This window comes from Rattus rattus, chromosome X, assembly GCF_011064425.1.
Source record: "Rattus rattus isolate New Zealand chromosome X, Rrattus_CSIRO_v1, whole genome shotgun sequence".
NCBI classification, from domain to species: Eukaryota; Metazoa; Chordata; class Mammalia; order Rodentia; family Muridae; genus Rattus; species Rattus rattus.
Window position 1 is genome coordinate 6,489,122 of NC_046172.1, and position 14,334 is coordinate 6,503,455.

At 35.9% G+C, this 14,334-nt stretch overlaps 1 protein-coding gene across 1 annotated transcript in view; it reads left to right on the forward strand.

The window, feature by feature from the left end:
• The window catches only part of LOC116888960 (serine/threonine-protein kinase WNK3), a 100,969-nt gene that overhangs the window by 47,323 nt on the left and 39,312 nt on the right, over nucleotides 1-14,334 (forward strand). Inside the window, exons 4-5 of the mRNA XM_032890188.1 lie at nucleotides 754-974; nucleotides 2,362-2,519. Of these exons, the coding sequence (XP_032746079.1) occupies nucleotides 754-974; nucleotides 2,362-2,519 (379 nt within the window). The remainder of the gene's footprint in view (nucleotides 1-753; nucleotides 975-2,361; nucleotides 2,520-14,334) is intronic.

The following is a 14,334-nucleotide window of genomic DNA, read 5'->3' on the forward strand; positions in this document are numbered from 1 at the left end:
AACTTCCACATCTAGTAAGGAATAACTACTATATAATTATACTCTTTTGTTTGTAATCAATTTTATTGGTATAAGTTGACTGTGTAATCAGCTGTAAATAATTCAATGTGTAGGGCACATTCTTCCTGGCCTCTGACACTAACAGTTTATGTAGCCAAGTTCTCCAGTGGCTGGGGAAGTAGTTATTTAGAAGCAGAGAAGGGCTTTCTTTTGAAAATGGTGCTTCCATTCCAAAAAAGTCATTCTAGTATGATTGTTATTTTGAATTAAAAGTGCTGGACTTTGTAAAATACCTTTTAGAGTAGGTCAAACCATTTCTTTGAGGGACTATGAGGTGGGATGGTAAACTTAAGTGACCTGTAAGTCACTGAAAGATTAGATTGGAATGGGACTTTTGATAGATTTTTATTTTGCTACAGCAGACAATAGACAATAAATCTGGGGCTAGAGAGATGGCTCAGTATTGAGGAGCATCTGCTGCTCTTGCAGAGTTCAAGGCATTGTGTCCATCCTGGGCAGCTTACAACTGTCTGTTACTCTGGCTCCAGGGGTCTAGTGCCCTCTTCTGGCCCCCACGGGCATTTGTACATTTGTGCATATTAACAAATACATAAATGAAAATAAAAAATAAACCTTAAAAATTATTCAGAGGTAGCAGTCATAGTAAGTAATAATCAGAACATCTTACTCAGTGGTATTTATAGAATTTTCTGGGAATGTTTGTTTACATATGAACTTTGTTTCTTTGTATAGGTACTTAAAACGATTTAAAGTCATGAAACCAAAGGTCTTAAGAAGCTGGTGCAGGCAAATTTTAAAAGGATTGCAGTTCTTACACACAAGGACGCCTCCTATTATTCACCGGGATCTGAAATGTGACAACATTTTCATCACAGGACCCACTGGATCTGTGAAGATTGGTGATCTGGGACTTGCAACCTTAATGCGCACATCCTTTGCTAAGAGTGTCATTGGTGATTAGTGTTTTATAATTCACTTACACTGTATATTCGATTTGACAGTTAATAGGGCTGGAACAGAAATGATAAGTTATCTACTGTCTTGAGCCAAATTTTGGCCACTGCCTATTTTTTAAGGCTTTATTTATGTCACATACATGCACACACTCACAAGCATGCTAGTTTTTATTGAGACAGACTCTTGTGTAACTTGGACTGTCCTCAAATTCACTATGTGGTGAAAGATGACCTTGAATTCCTAATCCTCCCTTCTCTGGCTCCTCATTCTTTGGATTTTAAGACCCAGACAGCATACTCAACTGTAGATTTTCTTTGAAAACCGTTTTGAATGTGCTTTGAAAGAGCAATTGTATGAAAACTGACCTATTTTAATACATCCTAGTATATGTATTTTATGGAATGTGTTAAGAACTATTATTTTTTAAATTTATAATATTTTACATATATGGGTATTTTGCCTGCATGCACGTCTGTGTGGTATGCACATGCTGTGCCCATAGAGGTCAGAAAATGGTGTTGGAGCCCTTACAGCTGGAGTTACAGTCAGTTGTAAGCCATTGTGTGGGTGCTAGGAACTGAACTCAGGTCTTCTATAAGAACAGCAAGTGCTCTTAACCACTTCAAGCCCCATCTATTAAGGGTTATTGAAAGATTCTGAGGACTTAAAGATCAAAGTTTACTAAATTAATTTATCCAAGTTTGAACTAAAAGTAATAAATAAAATCAGATTTTATCTAATTTTCTAGCTTTGTTTTTTGAGACAGGGCCTATCTATTATGTAATTCTGGCTGACCTGGAATTTGCTATGAACACTAGGCTGGCCTCAAACTCAGAGATCCTTCTGCCTCTTCCTCCTAAGTGCTGGCATCAAAGGCTTATATCAAAAATGCTTGGTCTTTTCTTGAGACAGGATTTCAATATAGAACAGGCTGACCTTGAGCATAGTATATAGCTAAGAATACCCTTAAAATTCTGACCGTCCTCCTGATTACCCCTTATGTACTAGGATTACAGGTGTGAGCTACCATGCCCGTCTAAAGTTAGATTTTTAACATTTTAACCTAACACTGAATATAATACTTTGTACTTCATTAGTACGAAATGTTAAATTTGCTGGGATTATTTGAGAAAGGGTCTCTCTACATGACTAAGGCTGTCCTTTAACTTATTCTGTAGAACAGGATGGCCTCAAACTCAAAAGAGATCTACCTACCCCTGTTCCCCAAGTACTGGAGCTAAAGGTGTGCACCACTACACCTGGCTTAACTTACTGATTTGCTTTGAGGGGGCAGAAACTGACAGATAATTTTTATGGGAAAGAAAGAATTAATGAACATATTTTTCTCTTTAATAAAAATATGGTTGTGGTATTATTTTACAGGCACTCCTGAGTTTATGGCTCCAGAGATGTATGAAGAACACTATGATGAATCTGTAGATGTTTATGCTTTTGGGATGTGTATGTTGGAAATGGCTACTTCGGAGTATCCATATTCTGAGTGCCAGAATGCAGCACAAATATACCGTAAAGTAACCAGTGTAAGTATAATTTTATTCAATTTACTTGACAGATTACCACATTTTATATTGAGATTGATAAAATTAATTTAGCTAAATCTAATTATGTTACAAAGGGTGTGGCTTAGGGGTAGAATGCTTGACCAATATAAATAAGACTCTAGTGGAAAAAAATAACCACACCCATTATGGATTAGTTTAATATAATAATGTTAGTTTAACAATTGCATTTATAAAAGCTTTAGATTTATAAAAGTTTCTATTTATGTACTTGAACTCTATTGGGGTCATATAAAATGTTCTACATTATTTTGTAGAAAATATACAGGTATATCATCTTTATTTATAGTAAATTTTTAGATATTAGATTGGTCTTAATTTTTTTTTCTGAGATAAGGTCTCACTTTGTCACTGTGTACCTCTGGCTATCTGGGAACTTACCCTGTAGACAAGGCTGGACTCAAACTCAGAGATATGCCTGCCTCAGCCTCGCAAGTGCTAGGATTAAAGGTGCGGAGCACTGTGTTTGGCTTTATTGGCCTTTGTTTTTAAAGTTGCATAATAAAGACTGATTAAAAGATTTTGAAGGACTATAATATTTCTAAGTGTGCAATTATGAAAAAGCTCTCAATATATAGTTTTAGAGGTAAAACATTTGAATCCCCTGCTATGAATAATTTTTTAATGTTAGAAATCGCAAGGACTGCAATGACAAGAAGTATTTGCTACTCTCAGAGAACTTATATTTCTAGGGGGAGAATAATATAAATTAAGGCATAACTAGAAAGATATGGTGGTACACACTTATAATCTTAGCACTTGGGAGGCTAAGGAAAGAGGGTTTTAACTTTGAGGAAAGCCTGGGTTACATTTTGAAACCCAATCCTGAAAATAAGAAAAAAGAAGTATAAAATAAGTGTAGAAGTTAGTCCTGGGGTTGGGGATTTAGCTCAGTGGGTAGAGCGCTTGCCTAGCAAGCTCAAGGCCTTGGGTTCGGTCCCCAGCTCCGAAAAAAGAACCAAAAAGAAGAAGAAGAAGAAGAAGAAGAAGAAGAAGAAGAAGAAGAAGAAGAAGAAGAAGAAGAAGAAGAAGAAGAAGAGAAGGAGGAGGGGGAAGAGAAAGAGGGGGAGGAGGAGGAAGGGGAGAAGGAGGGGAGGAGGAGGAGGAGGAGAAGAAGAAGAAGAAGAAGAAGAAGAAGAAGAAGAAGAAGAAGAAGAGGAGTTAGTCCTGTTTTTTTTCTCCCAGCCTCATGCGCCCAGAAATAAGACTCAGACTGAAAACATATTCAAATACCTTGGTCATATTGCTAAGCTCTTCTCTGACTGGAATTATAACTAAAATAACCCAATTATTTTAACCTCCATTCTGTAACATGTGACTGTCTCTTTACATCTTCCCAGGCAGATCACCCTTACCTGGCACTATCCCTGAATCCTTTCTCCTCCCAGATGCCCTACCTCCCATTTCCTGTCTAAGCCATAGGCTTTTTAATTGACAAATGATACATCTATACAATATATAAGATAATCTGTTTACAATTTCTATTTTTAGTTCAATAAAAGGCTCTTCTTTCAAATATAAACTGAATACAATTATTAGACCCAGAACATCATCTTAAATCCTAAACAACTTAAACTTATAGTAAGACTGTGACTATCTAGTCTTCAACCCCATCAGAGTTCTGAGAAGGAACAAATATTACCTGAGTATTCAGGAAATGAAGTGACATAGCTTCCAAAAATTATAGGACAATCCCAAATCTTCTCTATATTGTTGGAACATCTATTTTCAGCCTTCTGGCCCAGACTCTCCGACCAACTTTTTGTGAAGCAGGAATTATAAAGGATTTTCTTGCCCTGTCTTTTCAGAGCTTGCTAATAGACTTCCCTATGTCCATTTATCCTTTCTGGACAGATTGTCTGTAGTTGAAGCTTAGGCATTTTCTTTGCCTAGTGGCTAGTTTTCCACAATTGAAAGGAATTTCATATCGAAGTAATTAATGATCATTATCTTCTTTGAAGTGGAATGGGGGTACTGCCTAGAGCAAAACTATTTCATAGTCAAAAGCTCTTTTAATAATGAAAGAATTTAAAATGCCATATTCTGTGGATCTCTGAGGTTTTTGAGCACTATATATAGTATATGTAATTTTCAAACATTGTTTATTCTTAGCTATTTACTATCTGAACAACATTGAAAATATTTTATTATAATTAACTAAACTAGTATCTAATATGACCATGAGTTTGGCTATTAATTTGTATTTTTAAAGATTATTTTATGTATATGAATACATTGTGGTTGTCTTCAGACACACCAGAAGAGGGCATCAGATCCTATTACAGATGGTTGTGAACCACCATGTAGTTGCTGGGAACTGAACTCAGGACCTCTGGAAGAGCAGTCAGCGCTCTTAACCACTGAGCCATCTCTCCAGCCCTAATTTGTATTTCTTAATGATACCTAATAGTTCATCCTTAACAGTTTGTAATGACTTTTATAAGGACCAGAACTTTATATTGCATCTTAAAAAATATAAGGACAATACCTCAAATAAACATTAAAAACATGTATGGATTATGTGTATCAAAAATAACCTTAAATTTCATCAATATATAATAACCTATACCATTGTATCAAAAATAACCTTATTTCTGTATCAGTATACACAATTCTGTTTCAGTGTAAGATTATGGTTATTAAATGTTTTTGTTGTTGTTGTTTAAGAGTAGATTCTGGGGCTGGAGAGATGGCTCAATGGTTAAGAGCACTGACTGCTCTTCCAGGTCCTGAGTTCAATTCCCAGCAACCACATGGTGGCTCACAACCATCTGCAATGGAATCTGATGCCCTCTTCCGCTGTGTCTGAAGACAACTACAGTGTACTTATATATAATAAATACATAAATCTTAAAAAATATAAAAAAGAGTAGATTCTACCCCTGTTTGTCTAATTTCCTATAATATTTCTATATCCTCCTTTTTTTTTCTTTTTGACCCCCTTTCTCTTACCTAATTAAGGTAGAGAAAGAGGAAGAGAAAAAGAGATCCCAAATCGAATTTCTCTTTTTTGTTTTGTTTCCTCCCTATCCAAGACCATAATTATTTGTAATAAACTCCTAAAATGACAACATATCTCTAGCTCATAAAATGATCTAAAGTATCCATCCCAATTTAAGGAATTGGGATGGTAGTCTTCTTATAATTGCTTATTGCTGAATTGGGGGAAAGATTCTTTTTGGTGGCCAAGAAAATTAGAAAAATTAGAAAATTAGAAAAAATTCTTAAAAAAGCTAGCTGTCATCATTTGTTGTCCAGTTTCTATGTGTTGATTAAGTTCAGGGTTTAACAAAAGTCCTGACTGGAACAGTCTGCAAGGTAATTTGGAGTCAGCAACCCTCTTGAAGCTGTTTTGAAGTCTTTAAAGGAAACAGCATTGATGTCCTTGAGGTAGGATCTTGTGTCCCAGCATCCTCAAGGGTGAATCCTGTCAGGGCTGCTATTTTTGTCTTCCATTTTGCAGCATACAGGCTAACAATATATAGTTTTATAAAGGCTTCTGTATGGAATATGCAGGATGCATAGATCAATTAAAGATAATTTCCTTTTATTTTGAGCAGAGGAAAGACAAACATCTTGAGAAGTTAGTTTGATCATATAATCAAACTGCAATATTAATCTCCATTCATGAGATATGAAAGGATGGCATACAATAATAAGTCATGAGAACTCTGTAGACAAAAAGATTTATTGGCCATGTAAATTGAAGTTCTAGCTAGAGACATTTTATTTTTTTATTTTTTTTTTTTTATTTATTTATTTTTTTTATTAACTTGAGTATTTCTTATATACATTTCGAGTGTTATTCCCTTTCCCGGTTTCCGGCAAACATCCCCCTCCCCCCTCCCCTTCTTTATGGGTGTTCCCCTCCCAACCTCCCCCCATTACTGCCCTCCCCCCCCAACAGTCTAGTTCACTGGGGGTTCAGTCTTTAGGACCTAGGGCTTCCCCTTCCACTGGTGCTCTTACTAGGATATTCATTGCTACCTCACGAGGTCAGAGTCCAGGGTCAGTCCATGTATAGTCTTTAGGTAGTGGCTTAGTCCCCTGGAAGCTCTGGTTGCTTGGCATTGTTGTTGCATGGGGTCTCAAGCCCTTCAAGCTCTTCCAGTTCATTCTCTGATTCCTTCAACGGGGGTCCCGTTCTCAGTTCAGTGGTTTGCTGCTGGCATTCGCCTCTGTATTTGCTGTATTCTGGCTGTGTCTCTCAGGATCCATCTACATCCGCACCTGTCGGGTCTGCACTTCTTGTTTCATCCATCTTGTCTAATTGGGTGGCTCTATATGTATGGGCCACATGTGGGGGGTAGGCTCTGAATGGGTGTTCCTTCAGTCTCTGTTTTAATCTTTTGCCTTAGAGACATTTTTATATCATAGCCAGTTTCAGGGCTGTTCTTATATAGAGGAATCAGCAAATCATGTTACCTATCCTTTTTGGTATTCTTGATTTCTTTCTTCTTGTCTGTAACCAAGATCTTCAGGGGTCTTCTCTATCAAATATGATTTTTTGCATCAGTTTGATGGAATTCTATAATTTTTCTTTTCCCTGCAGAAACAAGAGTATTTTCTCTCCCCCCAACATATTTGTCTCTGGGAGATTTCTTGTCTTTTTTTTTTTTTTTATTGAACATCTCTTTCTTACATCTGCTCTTGTATCCATTAAGCCTTTGGTCTCTCTTGAGTTTTCTGCTTTATCTATTGAAGTTGTCCTGGTTTTGCTATCTCAGTTATTAATGTTTATATCCTGAGCAGTGTTGTTTAATTGTTCTGCTGATGAATTTCTTTGTTGTTGACCTGAGATGGCTGATTTGAATTTCATATTGGGGCCTCTTAGGGCATTTTTAAACAAGGGCTTGCCTTATTTGTCCTTTGTTGATCTACATTCAGTAGTTCAGTGCTGACCTTTGCCATACCTTGTGCATATTTCAGAATGTCTTCTTTTTGGATTTTCTCTAGGAAAAAAAATCATTGTTCTAAGAGTGCCTTGCCGACAATCTCTTTTAAATGACTTTAGTTGCCACAATTAAAACATTTGGAGGTTTGACTTTTCTTAAAGCCTTTAGGGATTCTTTTATCTATTAAAGTTGCATTCTTATAATTTTTAAATTCAACCTTTCAATTGGACATCATTTAAATTCTTAATGAGGCTAGACATTATCTATTGTCATTTGTTGTGTAGTAACCAGATAAGGTAAGATTTGTTTTCTAATAATCTTTGGCTGACTTTTCTAATTTTCATTATTTGGTGGTGCAGTAGGCCTTAGCCTTACTTCATCTTTCTAAATTTTGTTTATAATCTTTTCTAACTTTTTCACTAAAGTCTGTAAGTCCTGTATCTGATTTTCATATTTTTTCTTTTCTTGTATCTAGTACTTAATTATAAAAATTTCTGGGGTTGGGGATTTAGCTCAGTGGTAAGGCCCTGGGTTCGGTTCCCAGCTCCAAAAAAAGAAAAAAAAACTTCTAATTTTTCTTCCAAGGCCTGTATCTGGTTTTCATATTTTTCTTTTTCTTTATATCTCTACTATCTTAGTATTAGTATTGGTATATAGAACTTTGTACCTGTTTTCTGCTTTTTGTTACCCTATTTTTTATTTTGTATTTAGCATAATATCTTTTTATTCTTATTTATTAATCTTAGAAAAGTATCTAAGCCATGTGGTTTTTTTTTCCTCCTAAGGTCCAGTTTTTCAAGAAGATATAACAATCTAAAATGCTTGTCTTATGCTGTTCTGGGAAGTTTTGCCTTTGATCTGCTTTTTGTTCTTTTTTTTTTTTTTTTTAAAGAGAGCAGACCTCTTGTCCTGGTAGCCTGACACCAAGCTTATTAGAATAAGAATGAAACTTAATATTGTAGTAACTTTTAAATGGCCATGTTTTAATTTCCTCCATATCCTCCATCTCCCTTGAATCATTTAGAATAGTATTACATAGAGGTTAAATGGTCTTTACTGGGTTTTCATCTTTATGTGTTTTATCATTTCAATGTATTTATATCTAACTGTGATGTTTTATATTTAGTTCCTTTTATTTTTAACATAAAACTATAATTTTTAAACAATTTTACCTGTTTGGAGGTCTGTTCTTTGAGTTTGACTTCTGCTTCTGTGCTATCAGCAGTTTCACCCCCATCTTTCAGCACACAGAGAAGAGGCGTGTTTCTGCCTTTTACCTGTAACTTCGAATACACTACCAGATCCCAATTCCTCACCCATTCCAGGAAGTTGTAGGGTTAAAAGCGTTGGCTCCTTTGTTCAACAAGTGTCTGACCAGGAGGAGCCCCTTTAGTTGGGTCTAGTAAAATTGGCTCTGTGCATCTTAGGGAGACTTTTGGCTTGAGAGAACAGTTCTGTTAGGGTTTTTTTTTTTTGCAAGGCTTTTGCATGAGAGTCAGCCGTTCAGATGGCCTTGTGGTACCTCAGAAGGTCTGCAACATATGCCCCAGGCAGTGGCCTGAAAAGCTACAGAGTAAAAAGTAAATGGGAGCTGGTTCCTCCCACTCCACTGCCTCTGTGATTTGCCCTTGGGAGAAGCCCCAACTTCTGTGTTCTCTTTAAATTCACTAGGGGCATCTTTAAAAAGTCACTTTCCATAGTATCTCTCTGCAGATTCCTGCTCCATGGCTAGTAGCCACTTCTCTTGTGCTGTTTTGGGAAGTTTTGACTTTTTTACTTTGATCTGTTTTCTTTCTTCCTTTTCTTTCCTCCTTTTCTTCCTTCCTTTCTTCCTTCCTTCCTTCCTTCTTTCCTTTCTTTCTTTCTTTCTTTTCTTTCTTTCTTTCTTTTCTTTCTTTTCCCCTTCCCTTCCTCTTTCTTTCTTTTCTTTCTTTTCTTTCTTTCTTTCTTTCTTTTCTTTCTTTCTTTCTTTTCATCTTTCTTTCTCTTCTGGCTAACCTGACACCCCCCATCCCCACCACCCAACCCTGCTACCTGGTTTTTACCCAGGCCTTTTAAGGTTGTGACCTTGGGTTCTAATTGCTCTAAGTTGAGTGCCATTTTGTAGAGTTAGGGCTTGGTGCCTCCTCCCAGCTCCATTCCATGGAACTTGCATATTATTATTGATCTGGCTCTTTGGGCTTCAGGTATGTTTCCATGATCTCTCTGTACCCCTTCTACAAAGTTTCAAATCCTCCATCTTGCCAGCTTTTTTGAATCTCCCTCTCTCCCTCACCTTCCTTTGGTTGGTGGATGGCCCATACTATTGTCTATTCTGCCCAGCCATTGGGCGATCAGCATTTATTTACAAGACAGAATAAATGGTAAGAGTTGTTTATACAAACCTGAGACAGGGGATTCTTGGTATAAGCATCACAATGCCCTGTCCCTATTGAAACAGGATAAGAGGGCAGAGAAATCAGCATTTGTATAATACAAGGGTAAACTTTACACATGGTGTACAAAAACATTATGCCTACACATAGGACTATAACAGGGGATAGATACAAGGTAGAATTGGAATGTTTTCATTGTCTAGGGTGGACTACTTCATATATGGCTGAGTGGCTACATATAGACCATGAAAGACACTGCTAGTGTTTCAGGAAGCTAATAATAATAATAAGCATCTTTAATACTTTAAAATTATTTAAATTAGACAAATGACAATTGTATACATTTATAGGACACAATATGATATATAAAATTGAGGTAGTTTACTTTTTTGTGCTGAGACACTTAAAATTTACTTTTTAAGCTACTTTATAATATATTGTACATGATTGACTGTAGTCATCATGCTATAGATATTTCAGATCTTATTCCTACTGTTTAATTACAACTTATACTCATAAAGTTACAATTCCTAATTCCTTCTCAGCTTCTGAAAAGAGCTCAGAAAAAGAGCTACAATGTTCTTTATCTTGTGTCTTTAGTGTAAAGAGCTCCAAATAGAAAAGCATTTTGTGCTTGATTTATTTGTTTATTTGTTTTTTAAAAAATTAGTTATTTTATGTATATGAGTACACTGTAGCTGTATTCAGACAAAACAGAAGAGGGCATCAGGTCCTAGTACAGATGGTTGTGAACCACCATGTGGTTGCTGTGAATTGAACTCAGGACCTTAAACAATTGAGCCTAATAATAATATCAGCACTGTGTGCTTGCTTTGTAAGTTTTAGTTCTATAAATATTTTTACTTACACAGGTATAAATTACCCAGGGAATCAGGGAGAGTTCAGTAGGAATATCAAAAAGGACATTTTGTATTAATAGAATAACATTAATAGGCTCTCACTAAGTTGCTGAGGGTAGCCTTGAACTCATGAGCATTCTACCTTAGCCTCTCAAGTGCTATGCACAATATATCTTTATTGCTATACAAGTGTTCTACCATTGATCTATACTCCTAATATAATTGTAATTTTGAATGACTATTATTTTATATTGATGTATAAAAATAACCTATCAAAATTTATATTTCTATCTCTCTCAAAGCTTTTTAAAAAAATTTTTCTTTTTTATTGGATTTTTTATTTACATTTTAAATTTTATTTACATTTCCTGGTTTCCCGTCTATAAACCCCCTTTCCCCTCCCTGTCCCTCTTCTTCTATGAGGGTGTTCCCCCTCCCCAGCCATCCACCCCTTCCTGCCTCCCCGCCCTGACAGTCCCCTACAGTGTGGGGGGGGTCCCGCCTTCATAGGACCAAGGGCTTCTCCCCCACTGGTGCCCAACAAGGCCATCCTCTGCTACATATGCAGCTGGAGTCTCTCAAAGTTTGAATTTTGGATCTAAATTAATCTAGTCCTGCTAGATATTTGTGGTATATGCTAAAAAGACTTTTAGATTCTGTATTCTATAAGCTAGTATGATGGGTGTAGAAGCAGATTTTAGATTGTCTAAATCCATGGCAATTATTCTATTTCCAGCTTGATTTGCAAATTTCTGTTTAATGACTGCAACGATACTTGAATTATTTTTCAAAAGCCTAAAACGTATAAACAAAAGGTAGTAAAATATAAAATAAGCAGATTTAGGTAAATAACATGCGTATTATAGGAAAATACAAATTGTCTACACCATATGTATGGCTTTTTAATTTTAAAGTGTGCATATAAAGTAATGGTTACCTTCTTGGCATTTTTCACCACATGTATCATTTTTATTTGTTCTTATTCTTCTGTCTCACTACCTCTCCAATCTCTCCTGCCTATATCTTGCTGGTCTTCTACTCCTACTAATATTTCTTTTTCTGCTTTTATACCACATGTATTCTATTATTCCCCATGCTCTCCTCCTTTTCAGCATCCCTCCTTTATTCTCACCCCTCACCCTCATATACAACACATACACACAGACATTAACATCCCAAGTATAGTAGAAATCTTGCATTCTGGCTTATTTTGTGAAATATAATAATTTCCAGTTTTATACATTTTCTTTTGCAAATGCTGTGATTTCATTATTATTTACAGCTGAATATAATTCTGTTGTATATTTGTATCATATTTTCATTATATAGATATTTCTGGAGAGACATTGAGACTGGTTCATTTATTAGCTGTTGTGGATTGTGTATTAATAAACATAGTAGTAAATAAACTCTGAGGTATGCTGACTGAAGAGTTCCTTGGATATATACCCTGGAGTGTTATGGTTCAGTCATATGGTAGTTTTATTTTTTGTTTTTGAGTAGCCTCCACTCTTGATTTCCATAATGGTTGCAATACATTACATTCCTGCTAGCAATCAATAAGGTTTCCACATTTTCCACATATTTGCCAGCGTTTGTTTTCATTTCTTTTGTTTGCATAGTCTTAATTAGTTCTTTGAGACTATTGTGCAGTGTATTTTGATCATATTCACTTTCCCTCCCCCAACTCTTCTTGGATCTATCCTCCTTTCCTTTCTCATCCAATTTTGTGGCCATTCATCAGTGTCATGTCTGCCCTGACCCTAAGGCCTATTTGTGCTTCCTGAATATTCTTGGATGTGTCCACTGAAGCATGTTTGATTTATTACAGTGTTAGAGAAAACTGACCCACCTATGAGCTGCTAAGAATTTCCAGTAGCTCCTTGTGTAGGGGTGAAACTTTATGTCCAACTCCCTTCTTCGTTGCTGAGATTTGATCTGGCTTAGGCTTGCACAGATCTTCTTATGCATGCTGTCACAACCACTGTGGACTTTTATGTTTAGCTTTCTTGCTGTGCCTAGAAAATACGGTTTCCTTGTAGTCATCCAATGCCTTTGGCTCTTCTGTCTCCTCTTGGTCAAGGATCCTTGAGACTCGTGAGGAGGGACTGTGGTATAGAGGTCCCATTTAGGGCTGAACATTCCACAGTCTCTTATACTCTACACATGGCCCAGTTGTGGATCTCTGTGTTGATCATCATCTACTGCAAACAAGTTACTCTGATAAGGGTTGAGAGATGTCTTAGTCTATGGCTAACTTTAGAAAATTGTCCATTGTTTTATTTTCATCTTGTTTTATTTTAAAATTAACTTACAAAGGAATAAGTTCCTTTATGACATTCTCATGCATACTTCATTTTGGTTGATTTCCTTCTCCTCCTCTCCCACTCTCCCCCCATTTCTAGATTTCATCACTGTACCTTTCTTCTCCCAATATTCCCCCTTCTACTTTTATAGCTCATGTATTTGTTAGGCATTTGTATTTCTTCTCTTCTAAAATTTTATTTGTTCATTTATAATTTTATACCTATATTCTTTCATAGTATTATACATATATTAATATATTTTGATCTTATAAACCCAATTATTCTCTCGTATCCCCTTTTACTGCAGACTAAACCCATTCCTGAATTTCCCCCTACTTTCGTGTCTTTTTCTTTTGTACCACACTGCATTTAACTTGGGTTTCTTGTATAACCATGAGTGGAATGTTATTTATTTGAGTAAGGGCAATTTTATACTGGCTGCACCACTGAGAAATATGATTTCCCCATCCCCCAGCAACCATTAACTGATTATAGTTTCTCAGAGAATTTTAAACCTGTTCTCTGTCCATGTTGATGTTCCCAATTTTCTTTTTTTAAAGATTACAGTATGATATAATGGGTTTCATCATGACTTAGTTTACATATATACCAGTAAACTTCATTCTCATGAGTTTTTCCTTTATTCTTGGTCTTTTCCCATTTCTCTCTGCCCTCTTCAGACTTTTTCTTTATTCTACCAATTATTCCTTTTCTGTTTTCTTAGTACATGTGTTTGCTTATTTTGAGACAAGGTCTCATCTCACTGTGTAGCCTTGTCTATCATGGAACTCTCTATGTAGACCAGACTCCCCTTGAACTCACAAAGGTACTATTTGTTACTCTCTCCATTTTTAAAAAAGATCTCTTCATATCTCATGATCCCCTTTCTAATTTTGTCACCTATAAATACACACACATATAAATACATATATACACATACATAATCTTACTAAATCTAGGTTCCACATATTAGCAAACCCATGTGGCGTTTGTCTTACGAAGCTTGAATTATTTTGTTTAACATGATGGTTTCCATTTATATCCAGTCTCTTGAAAATTAGGGCTGCCAAAAGTTTCATTATATATGTGTGTACCACATTTTCTTTATTCATTCATCTGTTGATGAACATCTAGACTGAAATTTTGCTATTGTATCCATTGTGAATGTGTGGCAGTAAACAAAGATGTACAGTTACTTCTGTGGTATGTTGATATAGAGTCCTTTGAGTTCTGGACTCTATATCAAACTTGCATTTTATGAAAAAACTGTGAGTTCTTTTAACTTCTGGACTCTCTCTCCGGCTTTTATTTTTATTACTTTTTATTATTTGTATATGTCT